Here is a 15059-nt window from a genome sequence, read left to right on the forward strand (position 1 = left end):
ACAAAAGTGGAACAAAACGCAACAATTCTGTCAGGTACTCACACAAAACAACTACCCACAAAACACAGGTGGGAAAAGGCTACCTACGTATGGTTCTCAATCAGAGACAACGATAGACAGCTGCCTCTGATTGAGAACCACACCCGGCCAAACATATAGAAATAGACAACATAGAACAAAAACATAGAATGCCCACCCCAACTCATGCCCTGACCAATCAAAATAGAGACATAAAAAGGATCTCTAAGGTCAGGGCGTGACAGTACCCCCCCCAAAGGTGCGGACTCTGTCCGCAAAACCTAAACCTATAGGGGAAGATCTGGGTGGGCATCTATCCACGGTGGCAGCTCTGGTGCGGGACATGGACCCCGCTCCACCTTAAGCTTGGCCCACTTATGTGGCGCCTCTGGAGCGGGGACCCTCGCCGCCGACCCCGGACTGGGGACCCTCGCAGCGGGCCCCGGGCTGGAGGGCGACTCTGGCAGCTCCGGGCTGGAGGGCGACTCTGGCAGCTCCGGGCTGGAGGGACCTGACCAGTCCCATGCTCGCCACGGTAAGCACGGGGAGTTGGCTCAGGTCTCCTACCTGACTCTGCCACACTCCCCGTGTGCCCCCGCCAATATTTTTTGGGGGGCTGCCTCTCGGGCTTCCTTGCCAGCCGTGTTCCCTCATACCGCTGGTTCCCCTTTCCTGCTGCCTCCGCTCTCCAGCCAGGATCTCCTCCCATGTGTAGGATCCCTTGCCGTCCAGGATGTTCTCCCATGTCCAGCCCTCTCCTCCACGCTGCTTGGTCCTTTGGTGGGTAGTTCTGTAACGATTCTCGTGGGCTGAAGGAAGAGTGGACCAAGGTGCAGCGTTTAAAGTGTTCATAATTTAATCCAAAAACCAAATTGAACAAAAACAACAAACAGGAGAACGAAAGCGAAACCGTTCTGTCTGGTATAGACACAAAACAGAAAACAACTACCCACAATACACAGGTGGGAAAAGGATACCTAAGTATGGTTCTCAATCAGAGACAACGATAGACAGCTGCCTCTGATTGAGAACCACACCCGGCCAAACACATAGAAATAGACAACATAGAACAAAAACATAGAATGCCCACCCCAACTCACGCCCTGACCAACCAAAATAGAGACATAAAAAGGAGCTGGTTGATATCCCTTTAAATGGACGAAAGGCAGACAATGGAACAGTGATTTTTCAAAATAAAAGGCACTTCTGGGTTGGATTTCCTCATGTTTTCGCCTGCAAAATCAGTTCTGTTATACTCACAGACAATATTTTGACAGTTTTGGAAACTTTAGTGTTTTATATCCTACTCTGTCAATTATTATTCTAGCATCTGGAACTGAAAAATAGGCAGCTTACATTGGGAACGTTATTTTTCCAAACATAAAAATTCTGCCCCCTAGCTTCAAGAGGTTAATTTAACTGACTTCAATAACACATAATGACCGATCATTTACCTGACTCCAATAACACATAACAACTGTTCATTTAACTGGCTTCAATAACACACAACGACTGTTCGTTTAACTGACTTCAATAACACATAATGACCAATCATTTACCTGACTCCAACAACACACAACGACTGTTCATTTAATTGACTTCAATAACACTGAGATCATTACTGGGGCTGTATTATAAACACATTGACATGTAGGCATTATGACTGATCATTTACCTGACTCCAATAAGATCATTACTGGGGCTGCATTGCAAAGACATTGACATGTACAGTACCAGTCAAAAGTTTTATTTCTACTATTTTCGACATTGTAGAATAATAGTGACGACATCAAAACTATGAAATAACAATATGGAATCATGTTGTAATGAAAAAAGTGTTAAGCAAATCAAAATATATTTTATATTTGAGATTCTTCAAAGTAGCCACCCTTTGCCTTGATGACAGCTTAGCACACTCTTGGCATTCTCTCAACCAACTTCACGTGGAATGCTTTTCCAACAGTCTTGAAGGAGTTCCCACATATGCTGAGCACTTGTTGGCTGCTTTTCCTTCACTCTGCGGTCCAACTCATCCCAAACCATCTCAATTGGGTTAGGTCGGGTGATTGTGGAGGTCAGGTCATCTGATGCAGCACTCCATCACTCTCCTTCTTGGTCAAATAGCCCTTACACATTCTGGAGGTCTGTTGGGTCATTGTTTTGTTGAAAAATAAATGATAGTACCACTAAGCGCAAACCAGATGGGATGGCGTATCGCCGCAGAATGCTGTGGTAGCAATGTGTGTTAAGTGTGCCTTGAATATTAAATAAATCACAGACAGTGTCACCAGTAAAGCACCCCCACACCATCACACCTCCTCCTCCATGCTTTACGGTAGGAACTACACATGGGGAGATAATCCGTTCACCTACTCTGCGTCTCACAAAGACATGGCGGTTGGAACCAAACATCTCAAATTTGGACTCAGACCAAAGGACAGATTTCCACCGGTCTAATGTCCATTGCTTGTGTTTCTTGGCCCAAGCAAGTCTCTTCTTATTATTTGTGTCCTTTAGTGGTGGTTTCTTTGCAGCAATTCGACCATGAATCAAATCAAATAGATGTATGTATAAAGCCCTTCTTACTACAGCTGATATCTCAAAGTGCTGTACAGAAACCCAGCCTAAAGCCCTAAACCGCAAGCAATGCAGGTGTAGGAAAAACTCCCTAGAAAGGCCAGATCCTAGGAAGAAACCTAGAGAGGAACCAGGCTATGAGGGGTGGCCAGTACTCTTCTGACTGTGCAGGGTGGAGATTATAACAGAACATGGCCAAGATGTTCAAATGTTCATAGATGACCAGCAGGGTCAAATAATAATAATCACAGTGGTTGTCGAAGGTGCAACAGGTCAGCACCTCAGGAGTAAATATCAATTGGCTTTTCATAGCCGATCATTCAGAGTGTCTCTACCGCTCCTGCTGTCTCTAGAGAGTTGAAAACAGCAGGTCTGGGACAGGTAGCACATCCGGTGAACAGGTCAGGGTTCCACAGCCGCAGGCAGAACAGCTGAAACCAGAGCAGCAGCACGGCCAGGTGGACTGGGAACAGCAAGGAGTCATCAAGCCAGGCAGTCCCGAGGCATGGTCCTAGGTCTCAGGTTCTCCATGACAGAGAAAGAAAGAAAGAAAGAGAGAAAGAAAGAGAGTACGAGAGAGAGCATACTTAAATTCACACAGGATACCGGATACGACAGGAGAAATACTCCAGATATAACAGACTGACCCTAGCCCCCCGACACATAAACTACTGCAGCATAAATACTGGAGGCTGAGACAGGAGGGGTCAGGAGACGCTGTGGCCCCATCCGACGACACCCCCGGACAGGGCCAAACAGGCAGGATGTAACCCCACCCACTTTGCCAAAGCACAGCCCCCACACCACTAGAGGGTTATCTTCAACTACCAACTTACCACCCTGAGACAAGGCCAAGTATAGCCCACAAAGATCTCCGCCACCGCACAACCCAACGGGAATGAAGGCTTGATTCACACAGTCTACTCTGAACAGTTGATGTTGAGATGTGTCTGTTACTTGAACTCTGTGAAACATCTATTTGGGCTGCAATTTCTGAGGCTGGTAACTCTAATGAACTTATCCTCTGCAGCAAAGGTAACTCTGGGTCTTCTTTCATGTGACGGTCCTCATGAGAGCCAGTTTCATCATAGCGCTTGATGGTTTTTGTGACTGCAATTGAAGAAACTTTCAAAGTTCTTGACATTTTCCAGATTGACTGACCTTCATGTCTTAAAGTAATGATGGACTGTCATTTCTCTTTGCTTATTTGAGCTGTTCTTGCAATAATATGGACTTGGTATTTTACCAAATAGGGCTATCTTCTGTATACCACCCTACCTTGTCACAACACAACTGATTGGCTCAAACGCATTAAGAAGGAATGAAATTCCACAAATTAACTTTTAACAAGGCACACCTGTTAATTCACATCCATTCCAGGTGACTACCTCATGAAGCTGGTTGAGAGAATGCCAACAGTGTGCAAAGCTGTCATCAAGGCAAAGGGTGGCTACTTTGAAGAATCTCAAATCTCAAATATTTTTCCATTTGTTTAACATTTTTTGGGGTTACTACAAGATTCTATATGTGTTATGTCATAGTTTTGACGTCTTCTTTATTATTCTACAATGTAGAAAATAGTAAAAATAAAGAAAATCTGTTGACCGGTACTGCAGGTATGACTGATCATTTACTTGACTCAAATAACACTAAGATCATTACTGGGGCTGCATTATAAAACATTGAAAGTAATCTTAGAAGAATGATGTCACTGCTCTGCATCAGCATGATATCATTGGGGCAGTCCAAAGATGGCAACTATCTAATAAATCAATCAGAGTTATACACTACTGAACACTGTTGCTCTTCAACCAAGGTTACGTGTTCAAATGGAATGTGTGCTTCCGAAGCTATTTTCTGGTAGGAAGAGCATACAGGCCGCAGTGTTGCTACAGTAGTGGAGCCAGACAGCTTGAGGAACTGTATAACAATTACACACAGGCAGGGAAAGACTGCATGCAGCCAAGATAAACATCATCCCAAACTGTAATGGTTGGATAGGATGAAGCGTGTACACTAGGTGGGGATACAGCATGATGTGCAGAAGAAGTAGCACAAAGTTAAGTAGAAATCTGTTTTCTGTTAGTTGATTACAGAAAATATTGTAGGAAGTGCAAAAGTTTGGTGTGGATATTTGATGCACATTCAAGCCTTTGCATCAAACACTCTTTGACTGTAGAGAAGGATCCACACAATAGTGAAAATGTTTAACGGCAGATGCTGCCTTTCTACAGATAAAGTACAATTTGACCCCCCCGACTCCTTTTCACAATCAGGTACCTTAACCTCTCAATTTCCTCCAGACTCTGTTATGCAAACTCCTCATCAACATGTCATCTCACTTCGCAGATCTGGGAGTGTGCAGCACCACTGGGTTGAAATCTATCACTTTGTGGAACATCTGGCTCACAAGTTCATAAGGTGAGAGTACTTTGTCCCACATTGTTTAAAGACCCTGTAATGAATATAAACTTTAGATAAATTCAATATAAACACAAATATGAACCATTAACCACACATGGTGTGGGTATGATGTATTTCATTGCCTCTTGTGATTGTTAGTGTACTGACAACAGAGATAACATTAATATAAATGGTCTGGGTATTGTTCATTTCTCTCCAGTCCACAGCTGCGCATGTCCTTCATTGTGTTCTCTACTGAGGGAAGGATTTTGATGCGGCTTACAGAGGACAGGTAAGGGAACAATCTTTTTTCTTAGGATTTGGGTATTACGTCTGCACAAGATGTCAGCTATTTGCTGATTCTGAACTGAGTTGATTATCAAGAACCCAGAAACCAGATAAACATGCAGGATTTGTTTCATTGAATTAGAGACATTAAAAAAATCACAATACCCTCACATTGAGCTCAACTGACAATGCTGTCAATCCCTTGGCAAACTGTATGCTTCAGCATGTGGCTTATAATATATCATGTGATGCATATGTGTCTAATCTTTCTTCAGGCACAGTTTCAGGCACTGAAACGTTTTCAATGTTTATGGTCTATCTGCTATCTCATTTTACACAAGACTAATTTCCTTACTCTCTGCTGGACAGTGTCCTGTGGCAATAGATCCCCAAATCTCAGCTTGATCTCTTAACACTTGAAGCACACACAAAGCCCATCACTACTCTCTGAAATGGAAGGCCACTTCAATAAATAGATTGTTTCTGTGCTTATTAAAAACAATTATCTTTGTCATTTCAAATCTGTCTGTGTCTGCTTTTAGTTTAGGGAGAAGACTGAATTTCACAAGAAAACAGTAAAAAAATGTATCTGTTAAATATTAATGCACAGTTCTATTTTTAGCGCTTAAAGCGACTCACTTGTCATTCAAGATTATGGACATGCATGCAGTTTAATGCCGTACCCAATGTTTTAGTTTGACAGTATGATTTAATAGTAGCATATCAACCACATGTGTCACTATGATGACTCTATTTACATCAATACCTATAGCTACTTCTTCTTTATAGCTGCAGTTATATCAATGAGACAGGGACTTCTGCAGGGTGAGGGGTGATACATGATGAGTATGAACTGCCCTCTCATCTGTCTTTCGGTCTGCTTGCTCAGGGAGCAGATTCGAAAAGGTCTGGAGGAGCTCCAGAGGGTACTTCCAGGTGGAGACACCTTTATGCACGAAGGCATCCAGAGGGTGAGCTGTCTGCCTTTAGCTGAGCTCTGAGCTGGAATCTATCTCCACTCTGGCTCAAGAACAAAGACCATGGTTCAGAGACAAAATGGCACCTGTATCAGTATGAATAGTTGCTTTATTCACAGGACAGATTTAGCCAGTGTCCTTTTTCAATCCAATTCCTCTTCTTTTACAGGCCAGTGAGCAGATATACTATGGAAACTCTGAAGGTGTGTAGTTCAATAAAAATATTTCAATTTATTCCTGTTGTAAGTCTTGCATCATATATTAATTTCTCAAGTATGTCTGTTTGTCTATCATTATTATCATTTGAATAGCTCTGTGGCAGCATTTAGATCTGAATCAAAGGTTTTGTGTCTGTTTATAGGATACCGTACCGCAAGTGTCATTATCGCTCTCACTGATGGGGAGCTGCATGAGGACCTCTTCTACTATGCTGAGAGGGAGGTAAGCACAACCTGCCTATTCCATTTGCTTTGGCAATGTAAACATATGTTTCCCCTGCCAATAAAGCTCTTTGAATTTAATTGTATTTAATTGTGTGAAGAGAAAGAGAGAGAGCGAAAGAGAGAGGTCTGAGGGCATCTGCCTTTGGCCTAAAGAGCAGGAACCCAGACTTCATCAAATAAATTGAAAATACAGACATCGTAATCCTACAGGAAACATGGTATAGAGGAGACTGACCCACGGGTTGCCTTCTAGGTTACAGAGAGTTGGTTGTCAAATCCACCAAACTACCAGGTGTGAAACAGGGAAGAGACTCAAGGGGTATGCTAATTTGGTATAGAGCAAACCTAACCCACTCTATTAAATTAGTCAAAACAGGAACATTTTACATCTGGCTAGAAAATTCATATGGAAATGATCTCAACAGAGAAAAATGGCCTCATGTGTGCTAACTACACTACTGTTCAAAAGTTTGGGGTCACTTAGAAATGTCCTTGTTTTCCATGAAAACATACATGAAAATATTTTTTTAGTATGTGAACTTCCGACTTCAGCTGTATGTATTTATTCCATTAAAAATCAGCCGTTTCAGGCTACAATGGTCATTTACAACATTAACAATGTCTACACTGTATTTCTGATCAATTTGCTGTTATTTTAATGGACGAAAAGTGGGCTTTTCTTTAAAAAACAAGGACATTTCTAAGTGACCCCAAACTTTTGAACAGTAGTGTATATCCCCCCAATAGAATCCCCATACTTTAACAGATTCTCCAACCTAGAGGGGGAGATCAACCATTTCCAGGCCCAGGGACATGTACTTGTCTGTGACGACCTAAATGCCAGAACTGGACAAGAACCTGACACTCTAAGGAAACAGGGGAACAAACACTTACAGTTGAAGTCAGAAGTTTACATACACTAAATAATTATTTGGTAGCATTGCCTTTAAATTGTTTAACTTGGATCAAACGTGTTGGGTAGCCTTCCACAAGCTTCCCACAATAAGTTGGATGAATTTTGGCCTATTCCTCCTAACAGAGCTGGTGTAACTGAGTCAGGTTTGTAGGCCTCCTTGCTCGCACATGCTTTTTCAGTTCTGCCAACAAATGTTCGATAGGATTGAGGTCAGGGCTTTGTGATGGCCACTCCAATACCTTGACTTTGTTATCATTAAGTCATTTTTCCACAACTTCGGAAGTATGCTTGGGGTCATTGTCCATTTGGAAGACCCATTTGCGACCAAGCTTTAACTTCCTGACTGATGTCTTGAGATGTTGCTTCAATATATATACCTAATTTTACATCCTCATGATGCCATCTATTTTGTGATGTGCACCAGTCCCTCCTACAGCTTGCTTCACAGTTGCTTCACGGTTGGGATGGAGTTCTTTGGCTTGCAAGCCTCTCCCTTTTTCCTCCAAACATAACGATGGTCATTATGGCCAAACAGTTCTGACGGCTGCGTGGTCCCATGGTGTTTATATTGCGTACTATTGTTTGTACAGATGAAGGTGGTAAATTCAGGTGTTTGGAAATTGTTCCCAAGGATGAACCAGACTTGTGGAGGTCTACAATTTTTTTTCTGATGTCTTGGCTGATTTCTTTTGATTTTACCATGATGTCAAGCAAAGAGGCACTGAGTTTGAAGGTGGGACTTTAAATACATCCACAGGTATACCTACAATTGACTCAAATTATGTAAATTAGCCTATCAGAAGCTTCTAAAGCTATGACATCATTTTCTGGAATTTTCCAAGCTGTGTAAGGCACATTCAACTTAGTGTATGTAAACTTCTGACCCACTGGAATTGTGATACAGTGAATTATAAGTGAAACAATCTGTCTGTAAACAATAGTTGGAAAATTCCTTGTGTCATGCACAAAGTAGATGTCCTAACCGACTTGCCAAAACTATAGTTTGTTAACAAGAAATGTGTGGAGTGGTTGAAAAACAAGTTTTAATGACAACTTAAGTGTATGTAAACCTCCGACTTCAACTGTACATGGAGGTGACAGCATTCCCGGCGAAATATGCCCCCTAGACACAATTATGACAAGACAACCAACAAAATCGGGTCACAACTCCTGAAGCTCTTTCGCACACTGGGTCTGTACATAGTCAATGGTAGGCTTCGTGTGGACTCTTACAGTAGGTACACCTCCAGCTCATCCATTGGCAGTAGTACTGTAGATTACTTCATCACTGACCTCAACCCAGATTCTCTCAGAGCGATCACAGTTAGCCCACTGACACACCTATCAGATCATAGCAAAATCACAGTTTACTTGAACAGAGCAACACTCAATAATGAGGCAAAGCCAAAGGATCTACATAATATTAAGAAATGCTATGGATGGAAGGAAATTGGTATATAAACCTACCAAAAAACAATTAGGCAACAGCAAATTCAATCCCTTTTAGACACATTCCTGGACAAAACGTTTCACTGTAATAGTGAAGGTGTAAACTTGGCATTAGAATACCTAAACAGTATACAGTATTTGACCTCTCAGCTTCCCTATAAAATCTAAAAATGTCAAGCAGACAACCTAAGAACATTAACAGCAATGATAAATGATTTGATGAAAAATATAAAAAGCTAAGAAAGAAATTGAGAAACCTATCCAACCAAAAACATAGAGACCCAGAAAACCTAAGCCTACACCTTCACTATGGTTAATCACTAAAACAATACAGAAATACACTACGGAAAAATAAGGAACAGCACATCAGAAATCAGCTCAATATAATTGAAGAATCAATATAATTGTCACGGATTCCCCCGGTACTGCTGCTCATTCTGTGCACCAGCTCCAGAGGTCTACGTCACCGGCCTCAAGGCGTCACTGAACTGTTTCATTACGCACACCTGGTTCCCATTCCCCCTGAATAGTAATTGTATATATGTGCCCTCTGTTCACCATTGTTTTGTCGGTTAGTGTTCCCATGTCTGTTGGTCTGTGAGTACCTGTGCTTGTTATTTCGTGTATTGTGCACTTGTTATTACGGTTCTCGTCCTGTGTATTGTTGTACATTTGCTGTCACGGGTTTCGCACTGTGTTGTGTATTGCGTGTATCGTCACGTGTGTTTTTATTAGAGGTTTAATCGAACTCTTTTGTTCAGGTTACATCCCTGTGTTTTTGTACGTGTTTGTTTTCGGCTTCGTCCCCATGCCTTTTCATGGCATGTTGTATATTTTGGGTGGAGAATTAAACCTCCTTATCACGAATTCCTGTGCCTGTCTCCAATAATTTATGCAACGTGACAAGAATCTAACCACTTCTGGGGAAGTTGGAACACTCTAAACAAACAACACAAAGAGTTATCTATCCAAAACAGAGATGTATGGATAAACCACTTCTCCAATCTTTTTGGAAAAACATATAAATAGAAATGATACATGATCAAATACAAATCTTAGAATCAACAATTAAAGACTTCCAGAACCCACTGGATTCTCCAATTACATTGAATGAACTACAGGACAAAACATATACCCTCTAACCCCAAAAGGCCTGTGGTGTTGATGATATCCTAAATGAAATCATAAAATATACAGACCACAAATTTCAATTGGTTATACTTAATCTCTTTAACGTCATCCTCAGCTCTGGCATCTTCCCCAATATTTGGAACCAAGGACTGATCACACCAATACACAAAAGTGGAGACAAATTTGACCCCAATAAATACCATGGGATATGCGTCAACAGCAAGCTTGGGAAAATCCTCTGCATTATCCTTATCATACATTCCCTCAGTGAACAATGCACTGAGCAAATGTCAAATTGGCTTTTTACCTAATTATGGTACAACAGACCACTTATTCACCCTGCACACCCTAATTGACAAACAAAGAGACCAAAACAAAGGCAAAGTCTTCTCATGCTTTATTGATTTCCAAAAAGCTTTTGACTCAATTTGGAATAAGGGTTTGCCATGCAAATTGATGGAAAGCAGTGTTGGGGGAAAAACATCCAACATTATAAAATCCATGTATACAAACAAGTGTGTGGTTAAAATTGGAAAAAAACACATTTCTTTCCACAGGGCCGTGGGGTGAGACAGGGATGCAGCTTGAGCCCCAACAGGCTGCAGCACCCGGCCTCACCCTACTAGTATCTGAAGTAAATGTCTACTGTTTGTTGATGATCTGGTGCTTCTGTCCCCAACCAAGGAGGGATCTTCTGCACAGATTATGTCAGACCTGGGCCCTGACAGTAAATCTCAGTAAGACAAAAATAATGGTGTTCCAAAAAATTCCATTTAGACTCCGTTGCCCTAGAGCACACAAAAAACTGTACATGCCACAGCCTAAGCATCTGCGCCACAGGTTCCACAAAGCTGTGAACGATCTGATAGACAAGGCAAGAAGGGCCTTCTACACCATCAAAAGGAACAAAAAATTCTACATACCAATTAGGATCTGGCTAAAAATACTTGAATCAATTATGGAACCCATTGCCCTTTATGGTTGTGAGATCTGGGGTCCGCTCACCAACCAAGAATTCACCAAATGGGACTCTGCATGCATAATTCTGGAAAAACATACTCAGTGTACAACGTAAAACACCAAATAGTGTATGCAGAGCAGAATTAGACCGATACCTGCTTATTATCAAAATCCATAAAAGAGCCGATAAATTCTACAACCACCTAAAAGGAAGTGATTCCCAAACCTTCATAACAAAGCCATCACCTACAGAGAGATGAACCTGGAGAAGAGTTCCCTAAGCAAGCTAGTCCTAGGGCTCTGTTCATAAACACAAACAGAGCCGCAGGACAGCAACACAATTAGACCCAATCAAATCATGAGAAAACAAAAAGATAATTACTTGACACATTGGAGACTCAGTGAGCATAGCCTTGCTATTGAGATAGGCTGCCATAGGCAGACCTGGCTCTAAAGAGAAGACAGTCTATGTGCACACTGCCCATAAAATGAGTTGGAAACTGAGCAGCTCTTCCTAACCTCCTGCCAAATGTATGACCATATTAGAGACACATATTTCCCTCAGATTACAGACCCACAAAGAACTCAAAAAACAAATCCAATTTTGATAAACTCCCATATCTATTGGGTGAAATACCACAGTGTGTCATCACAGCAGCAAGATTTTTGACCTGTTGCCACAAGAAAAGGGAAACCAGTGATGAACAAACACCATTGTAAATACAACCCATATTTATGTTTATTTATTTTCCCTTTTGTACTTTGACTATTTGTTCATCGTTACAACACTGTATATAGCCATAATATGATATTTGAAATGTCTCTATTCCTTTGGAACTTTTGTGAGTGTAATGTTAACTGTTTATTTTTGATTGTTTATTTCACTTTTGTTTATTATCTGTTTCACTTGCTTTGGCAATGTAAACATATGTTTATCATGCCAATAAAGCCCTTTGAATTTAATTTAATTGAGAGGGAAAGAGAGAGAGAGCGAGCGAGAGGGAGGGAGACAAGACCACAAATTGTAACCAGAACTTGCACTCCTGTGGGCACAGATCAAACACCAGCACCAGATACTGAACATCACCTCAGTAACACTTTGATCCCCTCTTTTCAGAGAAGGGAAAGGAGGTCAAAGCGTCTGTCAGATTTGTATCTCCCATCTGCCCGGTGAATTAAAAAGGCCCAGTCAATCGCCACACATCTGCAAAAGGAACCAATGATTTACCCCCCCGCCCCAGACTAGGCTGGGATTGGGTGTGCAGGTGCAGCAGGGGTGCAAAGCTGGGGCTTCTTAATCACTTCCAAACACCCCTGGACACATGCAGACAGCAAGGCCAGCCACTCAGACATTGATGAAGTGAGGCTGATATCTCTCTCAGTAGCTTTCAAAATGTGTGGGGAAAGTGTCACTTAACCTGAACAGGGAGCCTTGCAACAATAGTTTGAAACTTCCTGTCACTCATATTGAATAATATTGTCAGCTTAGCTCTGTAGGGCCTTCTTTCAGATGTTCATGAAATGTAACATTTGGCTCATGGGCTCTGTTGGCTCTAGTCTACAGGCTATAGCCAATAAAGGGTTACCTTCAACGTCTAATTCTTTTTAGAAGTGATATTGAATATCAGTCAGCCAGAGGTCAATGCTCTTAGCTATTTGTCAAATCTACACATCAGTGTCCAGAGTACACTCTTAGAAAAAAGGGTTCCAAAAGGGTTCTTCGGCTGGAACCAAAAATAGTTCTTCAAAGGGTTCTCCTATGGGGACAGCCGAATAACCCTTTTAAGTTCTAGATAGCACTTTTTTTTCTAAGACTGTAGCTATCTGGAGTGTTATCAGTGTTTGTGTTTTGATTGATGGAGTGCTTTAATAGATTCCAGGTGTCGACAGTCATTCCTGTTTTTGCTCCTTTGTGAATACCTGACAGGCCAACCGATCGCGGAGTCTGGGTGCCTCAGTATACTGCGTGGGGGTGAAGGACTTCAATGAGACACAGGTGTGTTGACGCATCTTGCTTCATTGTGCTCTGATTTGACTTGGTCTCAAACTGTATCCCAAACCTCATTTGGAAAAGAGGTTGGTGGCTGTGTAGAACTGTATGACACGTTTTTTTCTTCCTCAGCTGGCAATGATTGCTGATAGCAAGGACCATGTCTTCCCAGTGGATGACGGCTTTGAAGCACTGCAGGGTGTCATTGATTCGGTAAGAGGTTCAGACTTGACGACTAACACAAGGATCCCACTGGGCAAAAACTCAACATTGTTTCCACGTCATTTCAACAACAAAACATTATACGTGATAAGGTTGAATCAATGTAAAAACTGACTGGATTTGCAAAAAGTCATTAAGGTAAGGGAATTTACTATTTTATTCATCAAACTTTTAACATAAATCAAATGTTGTTGTGACATTTTTGGAAGATAACAAAAATAGACGTTGAACTGACATCTGTGCCCAGTGGGAAGGCTAGAATAACAGCATCTTTAATGTACACTGCACCATCCATCCAGAGATTGTGTTCAATAATTCTCACTGCAGTACATATCTAAATCCATTAACACGTTAATCAAAAAGGAAACAAGGGAGAATAGGATTAAAGAAAACAATAAACAGAAATATTCCATCCATCAAAACTCACCAGAAACAGAATTTCAGGAAAACCTGCTGTGACTCTGACTTCTCAGCTTTTGATCCAAGCTAGTGGAGTCTACCCAAACAGGATCAAAGTGTATGCATTCATTCATTATAGCTTCCACCTCAAAGGTATTGACTTATATTTTTGTATCCGCTCAAACTATTTCAATAGCGGAGGATGAAAGAAAAGGAGAGTCGTGGAGAGGCCATTGTCGCCCGGGCACTGAGTTCCTCTCACAGAGCCAGAGGTCAGTCAGACAAGTTGACTGGCATCTGGAGCCCATTAACCGCATGCTGAAAGCTGCTGGCTCAGACTCAATGAAGAAGGACAGCATGCAGTAAATCAAACCGATCTTCAGGCTTACAACACATACTTTCTCTGAACAGTGGGGGTATAGAGAGAGATGTACACCCAGAACACAAGAACAGAGAGGAGCACAGAGAGGAGAACAGGAGACATTAAGCAGACCCTATAAATGAGGTGCACAGGTCCACACTGATACTGTAATTGCCAGTAAAAGGAGTATAGGGATTATATTATTAAACCAATACCCTCAATAAAGCAACACACAACACTCTGTAACAAGCCAAACCTTGGCCAAAAGCCCACATGTCTCTCTTACTCCCACAGATCTTAAAGAAGTCCTGTATTGAGATCCTGGCAGTGGAACCCTCCAGTATCTGTGCAGGAGGTAAGTGTATAGACCTCTGGTCCATATTTATCCTCTCTGGCCTCTCAGATCATTTAATCAGACATGTAAAGGCCCCCTCATATTGGAGCGCACAACAGGACGAGAAAACCAATCTGACTTGGCAGGGCCAGCAGACTGGTGTGCAGTAAATATCTCCGACACACAGTAGCAACAACTTCTTTTGTCATGAACGATTCAACCTGGACCTAGTCCCAACAAAACTACTGTGCTAAGGACACAAACAATTGCTTTCTCTCTTATCTGATGTGTAATGCTGCCCTCACTGTAAAAATAAGTATTTACACTTCATGTTTTCTGCGTTATGTGGTATTGGCTCCAGAGAGCCACTACATCTCCAAATGTCTGGACAACAGCAGTTGAAGTCTCATTGACTGCAAACTCTCAATTCTTAAGGCATTCAGATAAATAGTTTATCTTCAACAACCACTATGGTCAGGTCATGGTGGTTTAGAGTTTGTTGGCTGAATGTGACCAGAGTGTGAGATGCTGAGATGATAGACTCAGATGTTAGCTTGAACACATGGTGTGACAAATTCAGTTCAGTTTTAC

General features: G+C 41.7%; 1 protein-coding gene across 1 annotated transcript in view; it reads left to right on the plus strand.

Annotated features, from left to right (window-relative positions):
• The window catches only part of LOC129853558 (anthrax toxin receptor 1-like), a 63875-nt gene that overhangs the window by 17170 nt on the left and 31646 nt on the right, over positions 1-15059 (plus strand). Inside the window, exons 2-9 of the mRNA XM_055919714.1 lie at positions 4945-5016; positions 5219-5290; positions 6176-6257; positions 6433-6466; positions 6625-6704; positions 13090-13158; positions 13285-13365; positions 14429-14489. Coding sequence (XP_055775689.1) covers positions 4945-5016; positions 5219-5290; positions 6176-6257; positions 6433-6466; positions 6625-6704; positions 13090-13158; positions 13285-13365; positions 14429-14489 — 551 coding nt within the window. The remainder of the gene's footprint in view (positions 1-4944; positions 5017-5218; positions 5291-6175; positions 6258-6432; positions 6467-6624; positions 6705-13089; positions 13159-13284; positions 13366-14428; positions 14490-15059) is intronic.

The sequence above is a fragment of the Salvelinus fontinalis genome, chromosome 4 (genome assembly GCF_029448725.1).
Source record: "Salvelinus fontinalis isolate EN_2023a chromosome 4, ASM2944872v1, whole genome shotgun sequence".
Taxonomy (NCBI): Eukaryota; Metazoa; Chordata; class Actinopteri; order Salmoniformes; family Salmonidae; genus Salvelinus; species Salvelinus fontinalis.